At 52.0% G+C, this 12,739-nt stretch overlaps 2 protein-coding genes across 2 annotated transcripts; both read right to left on the bottom strand.

Moving 5' to 3' along the window:
- Positions 1–734: 734 nt before the first annotated feature.
- On the bottom strand, positions 735–4,142 carry LOC119702809 (killer cell lectin-like receptor subfamily G member 1). Its single transcript, XM_038141436.1, has 6 exons — positions 3,824–4,142; positions 3,335–3,448; positions 3,123–3,254; positions 2,864–3,018; positions 2,468–2,583; positions 735–2,358 (listed from the first exon to the last, which is right to left on the bottom strand). The coding sequence occupies exons 1-6, from the start codon at positions 3,906–3,908 to the stop codon at positions 2,235–2,237; spliced, it is 726 nt and encodes a 241-aa protein (XP_037997364.1). The 5' UTR covers positions 3,909–4,142; the 3' UTR covers positions 735–2,234.
- A 6,505-nt stretch (positions 4,143–10,647) lies between these two features.
- Positions 10,648–12,677, bottom strand: LOC119702810 (C-type lectin domain family 2 member B-like). The gene is made up of 3 exons (XM_038141437.1): positions 11,777–12,677; positions 11,476–11,576; positions 10,648–11,385 (listed from the first exon to the last, which is right to left on the bottom strand). Exons 1-3 carry the CDS (start codon positions 12,125–12,127, stop codon positions 11,271–11,273), a joined length of 567 nt encoding a protein of 188 aa, XP_037997365.1. The 5' UTR covers positions 12,128–12,677; the 3' UTR covers positions 10,648–11,270.
- Positions 12,678–12,739: the final 62 nt, after the last annotated feature.

Raw genomic sequence — 12,739 nt, forward strand, 5'->3', positions numbered from 1 at the left:
GCCTCTCAAGGCATCTGGAAGTGGGATTAGTAGTAGTAGTAGTAGTAGTAGTGTTTTTATTTATATGTATATGTATATTTATATGTATATTTTATGTATATTTCTATTTCTATTTCTATTTCTATTTCTATTTCTATATATTTATATTTATATTTATATCTATATCTATATCTATGTCTATATCTATATCTATATATATTTATATCTATATCTATATCTATATCTATAAATAACTAATAAATAGTTAAATATTGAATTAATATTAATATAAACTATTAATTATATTAATAGCAATAGCTCATAAATATATTAATATATTAATGTGTTAATAACATAGTAAAGCAATAACATTCTATTTTAATTATATTCGTATTAAATATCAATAATTAATTAATATTAATATTTATATTGTTAAATATAATAGTAGTAATAATAATGGGAATAAGTCACTGGTTTGTTTTTTTTATTTATTAATTTATTTCATAGTGATAATGGTAATACTAATAGTAGTAGTAGTGGTAATAATAATAATTAATAAAATAAAATATAATAATGATTTAAATGATAATAATGACAATTATAATGATGATGATAATGATGATGATAATAATAATAATAAATAAAATAATGATTTAAATGATAATAATGATAATGATAATTATGATGATGATGATGATAATAATAATAATAAAATAAAATAATGATTTAAATGATAATACTGATGGGGACACGGGGGTGGTGGCACTGGGCTGGGGACGCGGGGGAGGCGACAGGAAGCCAGAGCATCTCTGCCCGCTCCGCTGGCCCGGTGTGCTGCGAGCTGGCGGCGGGACCGGAGCTTCCTGCCCCCGCCACAGCCCGGCAGCGACCGCGGGGAGCCACCCGGGGAGGGCACCGAGGGGCTGGGGACACTGGGGGTTGTCACCTCTGCTCCGGTTTCCTCTCCAGACGAAGGAAAACCCGCATGCTGCCCACGGGGGAAAGGACAGGGAGCTACTGCGAGAGGGAAATAAAACCCCTCAGCCCCCTAAAATGGAAAAAATGAAAGCTCAGAATGCTCGAGGTGAGAGATGAGGAGGCAGCAAAGCGCCGCTGGAAGAGGCGTGAAACATCGGGAAGGGATCCATGAAACGGATCAAATGAAACGGAGGGGATCCCCCTCCAAGTGCGGGGAGCTCTCCAAAAGGTGGGGGGAAACGCCCAAAAGTGGGGAGACCCTCGAGAAAAAAAAAAGTGGGAATCCCCAAAAAAAGGTTGGGGACCCCTCGAACTGGGAATCCCCACCCCAAAAGCAAAGCAGCAGCGCTGTCTCATGTAACATCCCTCGGGACTGGGCTCCAGGGAGGGCAGCAGGTGGAAAATCCTCGGGTTTGGCCCCCCAGAGGGGTCTGGAAAAGAACGTTTAATTAATTTTCAGACAGGTTCTGTAATTTTTTGGCGGAGGAGTGGGTTGGTATCTTCAAGTGAGAGTTGGGGGGTGGTGCCAAGGTGAGGACGGAGTCAGAGCTCGGGGGAATGGTGACAGGCTGGGGTTAAATTTATTAAAATTTAAGGGATTTTAAAGACTTTTAAGGGATTAATCAATTGATACATTTCCAGACGTATCTGAAAATGGACACATCGTTTTGCAGAGCTCACAGCCCGGCTTTCCCAGCCCTGGGAAACACCTCCAAGAGCAGCCCTGTGGCCTCACTTCTCCTACCCGCTAATTAGAAGCCGTTTATTAAGCTAATTAATCGCTGCTTGGTTGTCCTTGGTCCTCTGCGCAGGCCAGCACGGGCTCAGAGGCTGCGGGTGCCTCCTAAAATTGAGAATATCCGAGGATTGCTCCCCGATTGGACTCCCGGGGACCGTCTCTAATGTGCCCCCCGACACGGGGGACACGAGAGGGACACAGGCAGGCATGGTGGGGAGCACAGGGGACATGGGCAAGGACGCTGTGGACCATCAGTCTCAAGTTCCACCCCTCCGGCTGAATGTCGGATCATCCCGGCGCCAAAACACCCCTTAAAATGCCACGTTTCTCCATCCCTCTTCCCAGTGTTCGCCCCAAAAGTGCAATTCCCCAAGTTATTTTTAGGTTTTATTCGGTTTTTAGATCGATTTCCCTCCACCATCGCCCGCCCCGGGGAGACTTTCACTGGCTGCAGCTCTGCCCATCCCCGGGGGATGCCAGATCCGCAGGAATTGGGATTTTTCCTGCACTAACGCTGGATTTGGGGTGCAGTGGAGGCTCAGATCTCCACAGATTCTTTCTGGCAGATCCACTGCAGCCTCGTGTCGCAGCGCTGAGGAACGATCCCATTCCCCTTCAGCGTTCCACAGGATCCAGATCCCTTCTCGAGGTCCAGCTGGAGCCTGCGGGTGGCAGGAAGGAGCCCGTGTCACCCCCTGGGGGTCCCTGGGGGACAATGGGGTGCCCTCGGGGACAGTGGGGTGCCCTCCGAGCGCTCCCCCCGGCGCTCACAGGTCCTGGTCGAGCTCGGAGCCGTTCTCCCACGTCCAGCCCGTCCCGGCCACAGGCACCGAGAGGCCGATCCAGAAGTGCCGTGTGGGATTCTGCAGGCTTTCATTCAGGAATTCCTGGCCCGGGAAGGGAGAAGTGTTGGCGCTGTTTTGGTCACCCCAAGACTGGCTCTGTCCTCATCCAGGGCAGAGCCAGTTCTGGGGTGACCAAAACAGCGGTGGGACAGGTGACCGTGGGACTGGTGACCGTGTCCCCCGCACTCTGCCACAGGCACCCGGGGGGGCTTGGAGACAGCGAGGGGGCTGAACTTGGGATTTTGGGAAGCCCCTCAGCCTTCCATGGGTGCCTCCAGCCCCCCGGGTGCAGCCGCATCCCCAGCGCCTTCATTCCCTTCACCAGCTCATCCTGATCCCAGGGCAGCAGCAGCGCGGAGCCCCGGTCCCTGCAGTCCTCCCGGCTCCTGTTCCAAGGGTTCATCCCGTCGGAGATCCAGTAGCACTTGGCCCCGATAAGCCTCCAGCCCACGGCGCACAGCCGGCACCCCTGGCTCTCTGCGGGCACACGGCGCGCTGAGGCAGCGCTGCGGGACCCGCGGGCACCTCCGGCCTCTGTGTACCGGGGGGAGGCTCTGAGGAGCCCCCCGGGGCAGCGTTACCTCGGGGCGGGCACAGGACCCTCCGCATCTCCCGGAGGATGCCATCCCAGCCCGAACGGGCCATTCCCAGCGCGGCGCTCCCGTAACCCGCGGTCCCCTCGGACGGCCACTGCTGTGCCACACACCAGGAGACTGCCAGAGGGGCGTGCCGAGCCCGGTCAGGGTGGGCTGGCAAGGGGTGCCCGGAGCCCTCTGCCATCCCCCAAACTCACGGCAGAGCACGAGGGACAGCGCCAGGGCGGCCGTCAGGGCCAGGAGGAGGCGGCGGGAACAGCAGGGGGATGCTGCGGGGACCCTCTGGGATCCTTGAAAGCCAGATCCTGCCGCTGGGGAAGGGATATGGAATAAAGAGCGGGCTCAGGAGCACCTGTCGCGTCCCCAAAACCCCAGAGCCCAAGGCAGGAAGCCCTGGGGTAAAGCAGCTCAGTGACAACCCCCCCTGGACAGGGGCACGAGGACCTGGGTGACCCCAAAAACCCCCTCTGCTCCATCTTTTGGGGTCACAGCTCCGGGGGATGGGACAGCAGACAACCGCAGTATCAAGAAAAGCCCCCCAGACCTGCCTCCCTCGAGCCGTGCCTCAGTTTCCCCACCCTGGGTAGCTCTTGGCGACTCCTGGGTGCCTTCAGCTCGCACCCGCCCCCCTCCAGCTCCTCTCCGCCAAAGATCGGGGGGGGCCAGCGGACACGACCCCCCAGTACCTGCACCCTGCCGGGGTGGGCATCTCCCCGCAGAGCCCCGCTTGTCCCCTCGCTCTAAGATCAAGTAGCCGTTCTCGTCCTCCATGCGACGGCAGAGCCCGGGGGACACAGGATGGGGACACGGGGGTGGTGGCACTGGGCTGGGGACGCGGGGGAGGGGACAGGAAGCCAAAGCACCTCTGCCCGCTGCCGCTGGCCCGGTGTGCTGCGAGCTGGCGGCGGGACCGGAGCTTCCTGCCCCCGCCACAGCCCGGCAGCGACCGCGGGGAGTCACCCCGGGGAGGGGACCGAGGGGCTGGGGACACTGGGGGTTTGTCTCCAGACGAAGGAAAACCGGCATAGGGGGGGAAGAACAGGGAGGGAACTACTGCGAGAGAAAAAAAAAAAAAACCCTCAGCCCTTTAAAATTGAAAAAAAAAATCTAAATATTCGTCCTGATCTTTATGAGATCGGACCCCATCCTCCGGGCCGCTGCGGAAGTCGCTGCCGGGCTGGCCTCAGGCTCTCGCTGGGGATGGCAAACGCCGCCAGCACCGAGCGATGCCGCCGCACGCCCGGCACTGCCTGTGCCGCGCCCGCCGCACCCAGCAGCCGCAGGCAGCCCTTCCAGGGACACCTGGGGCCGGCAGTACCTTTGTGACACTTTACACCATTCTCTGTGCTTTGTTCCCTTCACACCTCCCATCCCAGCCTTTCCCGTGCCGCTCTTTCAGCGCCACGACCGTCCCTCGGTGCGGCTCTCCCAGTGCGGCGGAGACCCTCCCTAGGAGGGCTCCTCTATCGCACTTCATTCTGTTCTGTTTCATTTCGTTCCCAGCCGGTGTGTTCCTCGCTCGTGGCCATGGGCCGGCTCCCCCAGCTCCCCAGGGCTGCCCTCCGGAGGTCGGACACCGCAGCCGGCCCAAGCCCGGTCTCCCCAGCGGGATTCACCCCCCCCGGAGCTTCTCTCACTCCCTCCCGGCACTAAATGGAGCTTCCCCGCACCCTCCAACGTGCAGCAGCCCCAGGGGTGACCAGTGAGGAGGGGGAAGTGCCCCCAGTCCCTCCACAGTGCCCCCAAGAAAGGGGGGTTATGAGGAAAAAAGGGGGTTAGATTGAAGGGAACGATGCCTCTTCCATAATGGTCTGGGTTTGAAATTTTTTTTTTTGCAGAGGATCCCCACTCACCGACGATTTGCAAGGTCTCAGTTGAGGGAAAATACAGCTTCTTCATGATTTTCAGTTTTTCAGTTGACTGGGAATCACTGTTTTCCATGATTTGCATGTTTAAATGGAAGGAGAATACCTTTATCATGCTGTTCCATGGGTTTGAATTGAGGGAAAGAGCCCCATTTTCATCATCCCAAGGTTAAAACTGAGGCAAACACCGCTGCCCCTGGTCTGAAAGGGCTTCCCTTGAGAGGAACCTCTCGATGTGCTACTGTAAGATCCCACTGCAATATGCAGATCACTTCCAGAATGACACGTGAAGTGCCCCCCTGTTCCACTGCCCCATTGTTTTCAGCAAAAAGCCTTCCCAGGACCCTGAGCTGCATCACCACCCCTTGCTGTGGTGTCTTTAGGAAACAATTAAACTCTGCAATCAGAACGTTCATGCACTAATAAAAATACTGTATGGTTAGTGGGCCAAGGGATGTAGAGATGGATTTCCTAGGCCCTTTCCCGTTTCTTTCTGGGGCCAGCCGTGCTCCCTGTCCCCTCCAGCCTGGCCCTTTAAGTAACTTGAGCTCCAGGCTGCAAATCCCAGTCTCCAGCTAAAAGGATGGAAAAGCTGTTTCCCCCCTTCCCCCTTCCGGGCCTTTTCTTTTGAAAGGAACTGTCTTCTATCCTGTGATGGGAAGGGAGAGATCTCCAAAAGGCAGAGCAGCTTTCTGAGCATCCCCCTCCCGTATCAGGACAAACAGGCAATCCCTCCTCCCATCAAAGCTTCTGCTCTTTTTCTTCCAGCTGTCCTCCCCTCCCGCCGGCCTTTGGCGAACCTCAGCTGATTTCCAAACGCTCCGCGGCTGCTGGGGGTTGGTACAAAGGTTTAATTATTTGCCTTCTCTGGGGTAAGGCAGGACAGGGAGAAGGTCGGGCCCCACCGCCCGACACTGCCGACCTTGCCCGCCTCTGCTGTGGGTCCCTCTCCGCAACCCAGCGGTGTGGGGCTGAGCAGACGCGGAGCGAGGATGCGCGAAGGCGCAGCGCCAGCTCGATGGGGAGGGAGCGGCAGCTCAGAGTGCAGGATACAATCGTGTCTGGCACGACAAGCAGTAAGTGCCTCTTGGGAGGGTGACCCCGGCGCTGTGGGCTCGTCCGTATGGAGCTGCCTGCGGTGACTCAGGAGTGCTGGGGGCAGCTGTGCCCAGTGGGGCTGGCCTGGGGGCACCAAGCTATGGAGAGTCCCCGGCGATGTTCACCAGCGGGGAGCCACGCGGACACGAGAGCTCCATGTGAGCAGCTCGGCAGCTGCTTCCACTGATGTTCCGAGAATATAAGCTAATGGTTTGCTTTTATTTCCAAAGAAGGCAAAGCTGCTTCTTTCTTTTTTCTCTCCTTTCTTTCTCTTTCCTTTTAACTAATCAGGGAGATGGGTTCTGTCGGGAGAACCTGTAGCTAAAATGAAGTGTGAGCCGCTCTCCACAATGATAGGGATCTCAAGCACCTCCCCTTTTAGTTAAAAGGTAAGGAGTAAGCCTTGACAAAACACAACAGCCAAGCTGTGTAAGGGGTGGAGAATACCTTAACCTATTTATTTACTCTTTGAACAGTACACTTGTAAGGATTTCTTATTCGCTGTCACATATTTAGATGTTGTACATCACTCATAAGTTTTGTATGCAGATCCAATTGTAATTAAAGTTATGAGATAGGTTAGGAAACCTCTACTAACATTCTGCTTTCATTAGTGCATTTGTAATTACTTCATTTGCAAACTTACAAAGCCTTCCAGAGAAAGCAGTTTCCAAATACCTCGTGGAAACTTTGCACAGAAATGTTGTTAACGACGTGACATCTTCATGACATAAGAAAGAGCTGAGCTGCTCTTTCTCTGTGGGAAGTTTGATACACTGCCTGATTGTATAGAATAATTTGGGCAATTCAGAAACTAGTTTAATACAAATTTTTGGATTGTATTTCCAAATGCTGTTCATTATATCAGAAATCCTCTTGAATTTTGCCTAACAGGAGAAGAAAGACAGCTTCTTATTTAAGCAGCGGGGGGAAAGGGACTTGGGTTTGGTTTTTGTATTGCCTTCTTCAGAGAAGATGCAACAAATCTATATTTGGCCTTAAAAGAACAGAGGTACAGGATGAGACATATTAATGTATACCATGGGAAGACTGAGAGAATTTGAAAATTTGAATTTTGAAAACCTCTTCATTTCAAAGCCTTCAGTCTCATCTACTGGAAAGTGCCTCAGTATTTCCATCATTCTGAGGACAGGTGACAGCCAGCACTGTGCCTTGTTCTCTCTCTTTTCAGTACCTTTCTCTCTGTTCTAGTTTGTATCCCACCCCAAAGGCACAGAGAGTGAAATACTACCTAAAGTGGCAAGGTGGTAACAAGCAGTACAAATGTCCTACTACTCTCTTTTCAGAAGAGCTCTAGGGAGTGCTTTACACGTGTGCACCAGTGTGTATCTATGGGTATATGTGTACCAAGGTGTACACGTGTTGTGTGCATCGTTGTGTGCATCGTTATGTGCATGTGTGTTAAATTACCCCCTCTCAGGTATGACTGTGTTAGCGTACAGCCCTGGTTTCGTGAGTGTGCACAGGCTCTCCAAGTGTGAGCATAAGATACGTGTGTTAATGACACGGCACATCTTAGCGTGCACAGATTTATTCACTTGTGTTAACGTACACAGTCTACACACACAAGCAAATCTCGTGTTTGTGAGCTGTAGCGTTTTGCCCGGGGGGTTTTGAGCCGATCTGATGAGCTCTCAACACCCCAACCTTACACCCCAGAATAGCTCAGCTTTCATCGGGAGGCATAAAAGGAGCAGGAGGCTGATGTGACAGCGTCAGGAACAAAAAAGGTTTAATAAAGGCAAAACAACAAACTCAAAGCGATCCAGGTGCCACAAGCTTGTGCTCCTGGTAAAGACACCTCACAAAAGCCATTTGGCTTCTTTGTTCTGTGCTTTTCTACTCAATGGCCCAGGCGGGACCTTTTGGCTCATGGCCAATTAGCTGTCCCCAAACTTGAGGTGAAGTCCCCAAGGTCCTATCGGTGACTTTTCTACCTGATCACCGGGAGAAACTTCTGGGCTCTTCCCTTTTTGGGGACAGAGGAAGGTTCTGTCCCTCTGTCCATAGGGGGCCCATTCCCACAGTGAGCACGTGTGCATTAGCAGAGACTGTACCTAAGTGAGGGTCTCTGTGGCACACGTGCGCTAGCGTGTGCAAGTGGAGCGTGCACGGCTCCGTGGGTGTGTGCTGCTAACAGGTACCTCTGTACTCCTCGGTTCTATACCAGTGAACAAACACCCCTGTGCGTGTACCAGTTCTGCACACACCCCTACGTGCACACATGGGTGAGCACACCCAGAAACACGGCTCTGGATGCGTGGCTCTGTGCATCGGGCTGCTGTCTCATCTGAGAAAACAGACGTGTGTGTGTGTGTGTGTGTCAATGTGAATGTGTCACTACTGAGCTCTACTGACCAGAGGAGCCCCTGTAGCTCCCTGTGTACAATATGCAGAGTTCAGCTTAGTTTATAACAGAGATACAAACCAACCCATTCAAACTGCTGTTATTTATATTCTTACCTCAGGCCTTAATTTTGTTGTAGACTTGTTAAAACGTAAAAATGTGTGAACTCTCTCATATATTGATAGACTAACACTACTCCCCTGTTCTTGAACTTTGTGAAAGACAAGTGAAAGCCTCATGACTAGTCTAAGTACTTTAGATAACTGTTTTAAGTAACATTTTCAACACAGAATTTAAATTGTATAAGTCATTAATATAACTGTCCTATGAAATCTACAAGTATCTGTTAAGAACCGTGAAGAATGTTAAAATGATTCAATGAAAACTGAAGTATAGTGAGAACCAGAGGGCAAGACCAGGTTGGCCCCCAAGAAGATTATAATAACCCTGCTGCAGACAGCAACTCTCTAGGCATGGGAGGTGGGGGTAAAAGCCATACTGGACCTCTGTTCACAAACTCCACCAATCATTTCACTTAAAACTCTTTTCCACTGTCCTGTCACCCTGATTTTCTAAGACCTTGCTAAGCCTTCTGATGTTTGCATTCTTGTAACAAACTTTCTCACACACAGTTCTGTAAACAACTTATGTTTTGCATTCTTTCATGGAGGAGGAGAGAATTGATGGACTCTTGGTCTGTCCAGTGTCATTGGAGAGGTGGCACTGTCACCCTCCAATCCATTGTCACTTTTGGAAAACTATAAATGTTAGAGTCAGAAAATAAAGGTCCCTCTTTTTTGTTCACCTGGAGAGCAGCAGTGTCCGTGTCATCTTTTCATGTCGTATTACAACACTGTCCTCACCCACATCAACAGATGCTATTAGTAATGAGTAAACTAGTCGAGCCAAATAACTCATAAAAAAGAATAGGTGGGCTTGTTATATATGGATAATGAGATTACTGGCTCTTGCAATTAACGGATGACTATTGTATGAATATTAAGAGAAGCTTTAGTGATGTATGTTGTACTATGTATGTAGTTATTGATGTTATTTGTAGTTTGGATGTCCTCTGTTCTCCCCATAGTTTCCTTTTCCACGGTATCGTTGCCATCAGACAGCCGGGGTTGCCCAGGACAGGCAGAAGAAGGTGTGCACATGTGCCCCTTGCATGGGGCAGGTGGGAATGGAAAGGCTTGGTGCTGAGGGAGTGCAGCACGGCAACACCTGACCTCCAATCCAGTTACAGGAAAGCAGTCTCACCGATAAATGGCAAAGAGCTGACTGACACACCTTGGGAGGGGCCAGGGCTGGCTGATGCAACCCCCAGGGGGATAAAAGACTGAGCACCCATCTTGAAGTTGAATCGGCCACGAGGTAGGCAGCCACCAAGACAGCTCCCAGCGCCACAACTTCTTCCTTATGTAGTCCTTTTGTTGTATTTTTGTCAAGGTTTAATAAACTTTTTGAAATTTTTTAAAGTGAGCAGTTGCTTCTCACACAGCCTCAGCAGTCAGGGCATTTGGGCAGGGCCGGCTCAGTGCCAGCAGGGCCACAGGACAGCACCTGAGCTGCAGTCAAGGTGTCAGGAAGTGATCTCCAGCAGGGCAGGGCACAGGAGGAGCTGACTGACCAAACTTTGGGAGGGGCTGGGGGCATAAAAGGCAGAGCATCCACTTTGTAATCGAGCACGTGGCTGACAGACCCAGAGAGCCCAGCGCTGTAATTTTTCCTTATTCAGTGCCATGTTGTATTTTTTGTTAACGTTTAATAAAACTTCAGAATTTTAAAAGTGAGGGTCATTTCTCACATCTTCCAAGGACAGTCCAAAAGTGTCACCATCAGGCCAGTGATAATTTCCAAGAGCCCAGGGCGATTTGGATTCCCCATTTGAGCTTGTTGTAGAGTGATATAAGTAACAAATATAGGTATCGGCTTTCACATTTATGTACTAACCTTTATTTTACAAGTTATTATTGATCACAAAAATCCTGATATAGTAAAATTTGTAATTACAGCTTTTGATATAGTATAATCTGTCAGTTTATAAATGCATTGTAAAACTTTTATAAATAGTGGTGTAATAGATACTATCTTAGACCAGAGCATAATAGAGACTGTGAAAAGATAGAATGACTTTTCCATGTAACTAACTGAGAAAATGGTGTAAAACAACTTATTTCCCATATTCGGGGACTGCCTTATGTAAAAGACAAGAACATGGAAATAAAACCGCTGAAACTGGAAAAAAAAAAAAATCTACTGACCCTCATTAGCAGGGAGTGAAAATACAAGAAGAATGAACCAAAAGAAAAAAAAATATCCGTTAAATCAAGAAGATGGCAGGAAGACAAGTCAAAGGTTAAAACCAAGCAAAAGAACATGTTAATTCCAAGAAATGTTTCAATATGTATAAACTATTATGAATATGCATAGAGACCGAAAATATAACAGTATATAAAGAACAATTTAGGTCAAATGTGTGCAAAGAGAAAAGCACCCAATTGTGGGATTTTATTCCTTAAAAAAACTTCTAACATAATTTTAAACAGAAAGCCATGTTTCCCACATATAATGAGGGCACTGAACTCCCTGCAGGCAGCATGGGTGGCAGGATGGATTGCAGAGACGTTTCCTTTGCAGCCCCAGCCCAGCGCTGGCTCTGGGGATGGACAGGCACTGAGGTGACCCTGAGAGGCAGTGCAAGGCACAGGGTGCAGCTGAGGAAGGACAGCCCTGGGCTGGGCTGAGAGGGGAAGCTGGCACTGCCCAGCGTGGAGAAGGTCCTTTCTGCAGCCCCCGTCACAGGGGAGCTTGGGCCTTGCTGCAGACATACGGCCGCGGATTGGAGCAGTTCTCACTCCTGAATCTCTCGTCAGCCAGGTACACGCACTCGGCATCGCCAAAGACAGGAACCCTGCAGGGAGGAGCAGAGGCAGCGCTGGCTGCCAGGGGAACACCTTGTGCCCCTGTCCGGCCAGGCCCTGCCCGGCTCCCCGGCACTCACCGGGAGCTGTAGCTGCTGCCGTCCCCCCAGTGCAGGCGCTGGCCCCGTCTGCGCAGCCCGAGCCAGTAATCGCCGTTCCCGCGGAGGCGGAAGAGCAAATCCTGCCCGGGAGAGAGGAGTGGCAGCTGCCCCGGCCCCTCGGGGGGACACGTGCCCGGGGCTGCCCCCGCACGCCGGGGCTCCTTCCCTGCAAGGCCCCGGCCCGGGGCTGCACCCCCAGCCCTACGAGCCCCGAGCCCGGCCCAGGAGCACCCCCAGGCTGCCCTCAGCCAGCCCGCACCGCCCGCAGCCCCTCACTCACCATGGCCTCCTCATCCTTGGCAATGGCCAGGGAGGCGTTCAGCTCGGAGCAGCGTTCCTGACCCTGCTCCCAGGTGTCGTAATCTCTTGAGAAGTAGTAGCAGACCCCCTTGTGCCCAACCCAGCCAGGGGGACAGCCCACATCCAACAGCGGAGTGGCAGTTGTCACTGGAGCCTGCCGTGCTGCAGGGGCAAGAGGAGAAGGTCTGAGCATTGCCCTCTGCAGGGAGCAGGGAGCCCGCTCTGCCCCGAGGGGCTGGGCCCAGGCTGCTGCCCCTGCCTTACCTGCCAGCACAGCCAAGGCCACTACTAAAGCCAGCGCCAGGAACAGGAGAAGGATCACCACATCCATGATCACAGGATGGCACCTGAGCCGTTCACCTGGAGCAGGAAAGAGCTGCTGGCTGCCAGAAGCAGAGCCGGCCCTGCAATCTGCTCAGCCCCTGCCCAGGGAGCACAGCAGGGAGCCCTCAGCCAGTGTGGCCCTCGCTCAGCTGGCAGCCAGAGAGCCCAGAGCCTGGGCACGGCCAGGGACACAGCTCTGGCCACAGCCAGGGACACAGCTGTGGGCACAGGCTGCAGCAGGAGAGCTGCACAGCCTTGGGGGCAGCTGGGGCTCTTGCTGCCAGCCACTGATGGGGCCCAGCAGAGCACCAGGCCTCTTCCACACCTCGGGAAACAGCCACACACCTGCCAGCCCTGGCCTTGGGAGGGGACACTGGCCCCTCCCTAGAGGCCCCAGGGGTGGCCCTGCACTCACCCAGGAATCTTCTGAGGTCCCTGTTGTGTTCGTTGCCGGTTGCTGATGTGCCCTGGGGAGCCAGGGGCTCCCTCACACTCCCATCCCTGGTGCAGAATCCACTCTCCACATCTTCACTCACTGCACGCTCACAAGGGGCATCCCCCTGCTTGTGCGGAGTAGCCACTTGTGCCCCAAGCAAGTCTGGAACCCCGGCTGCCGGTC

This window comes from Motacilla alba, chromosome 6 (genome assembly GCF_015832195.1).
Source record: "Motacilla alba alba isolate MOTALB_02 chromosome 6, Motacilla_alba_V1.0_pri, whole genome shotgun sequence".
NCBI classification, from domain to species: Eukaryota; Metazoa; Chordata; class Aves; order Passeriformes; family Motacillidae; genus Motacilla; species Motacilla alba.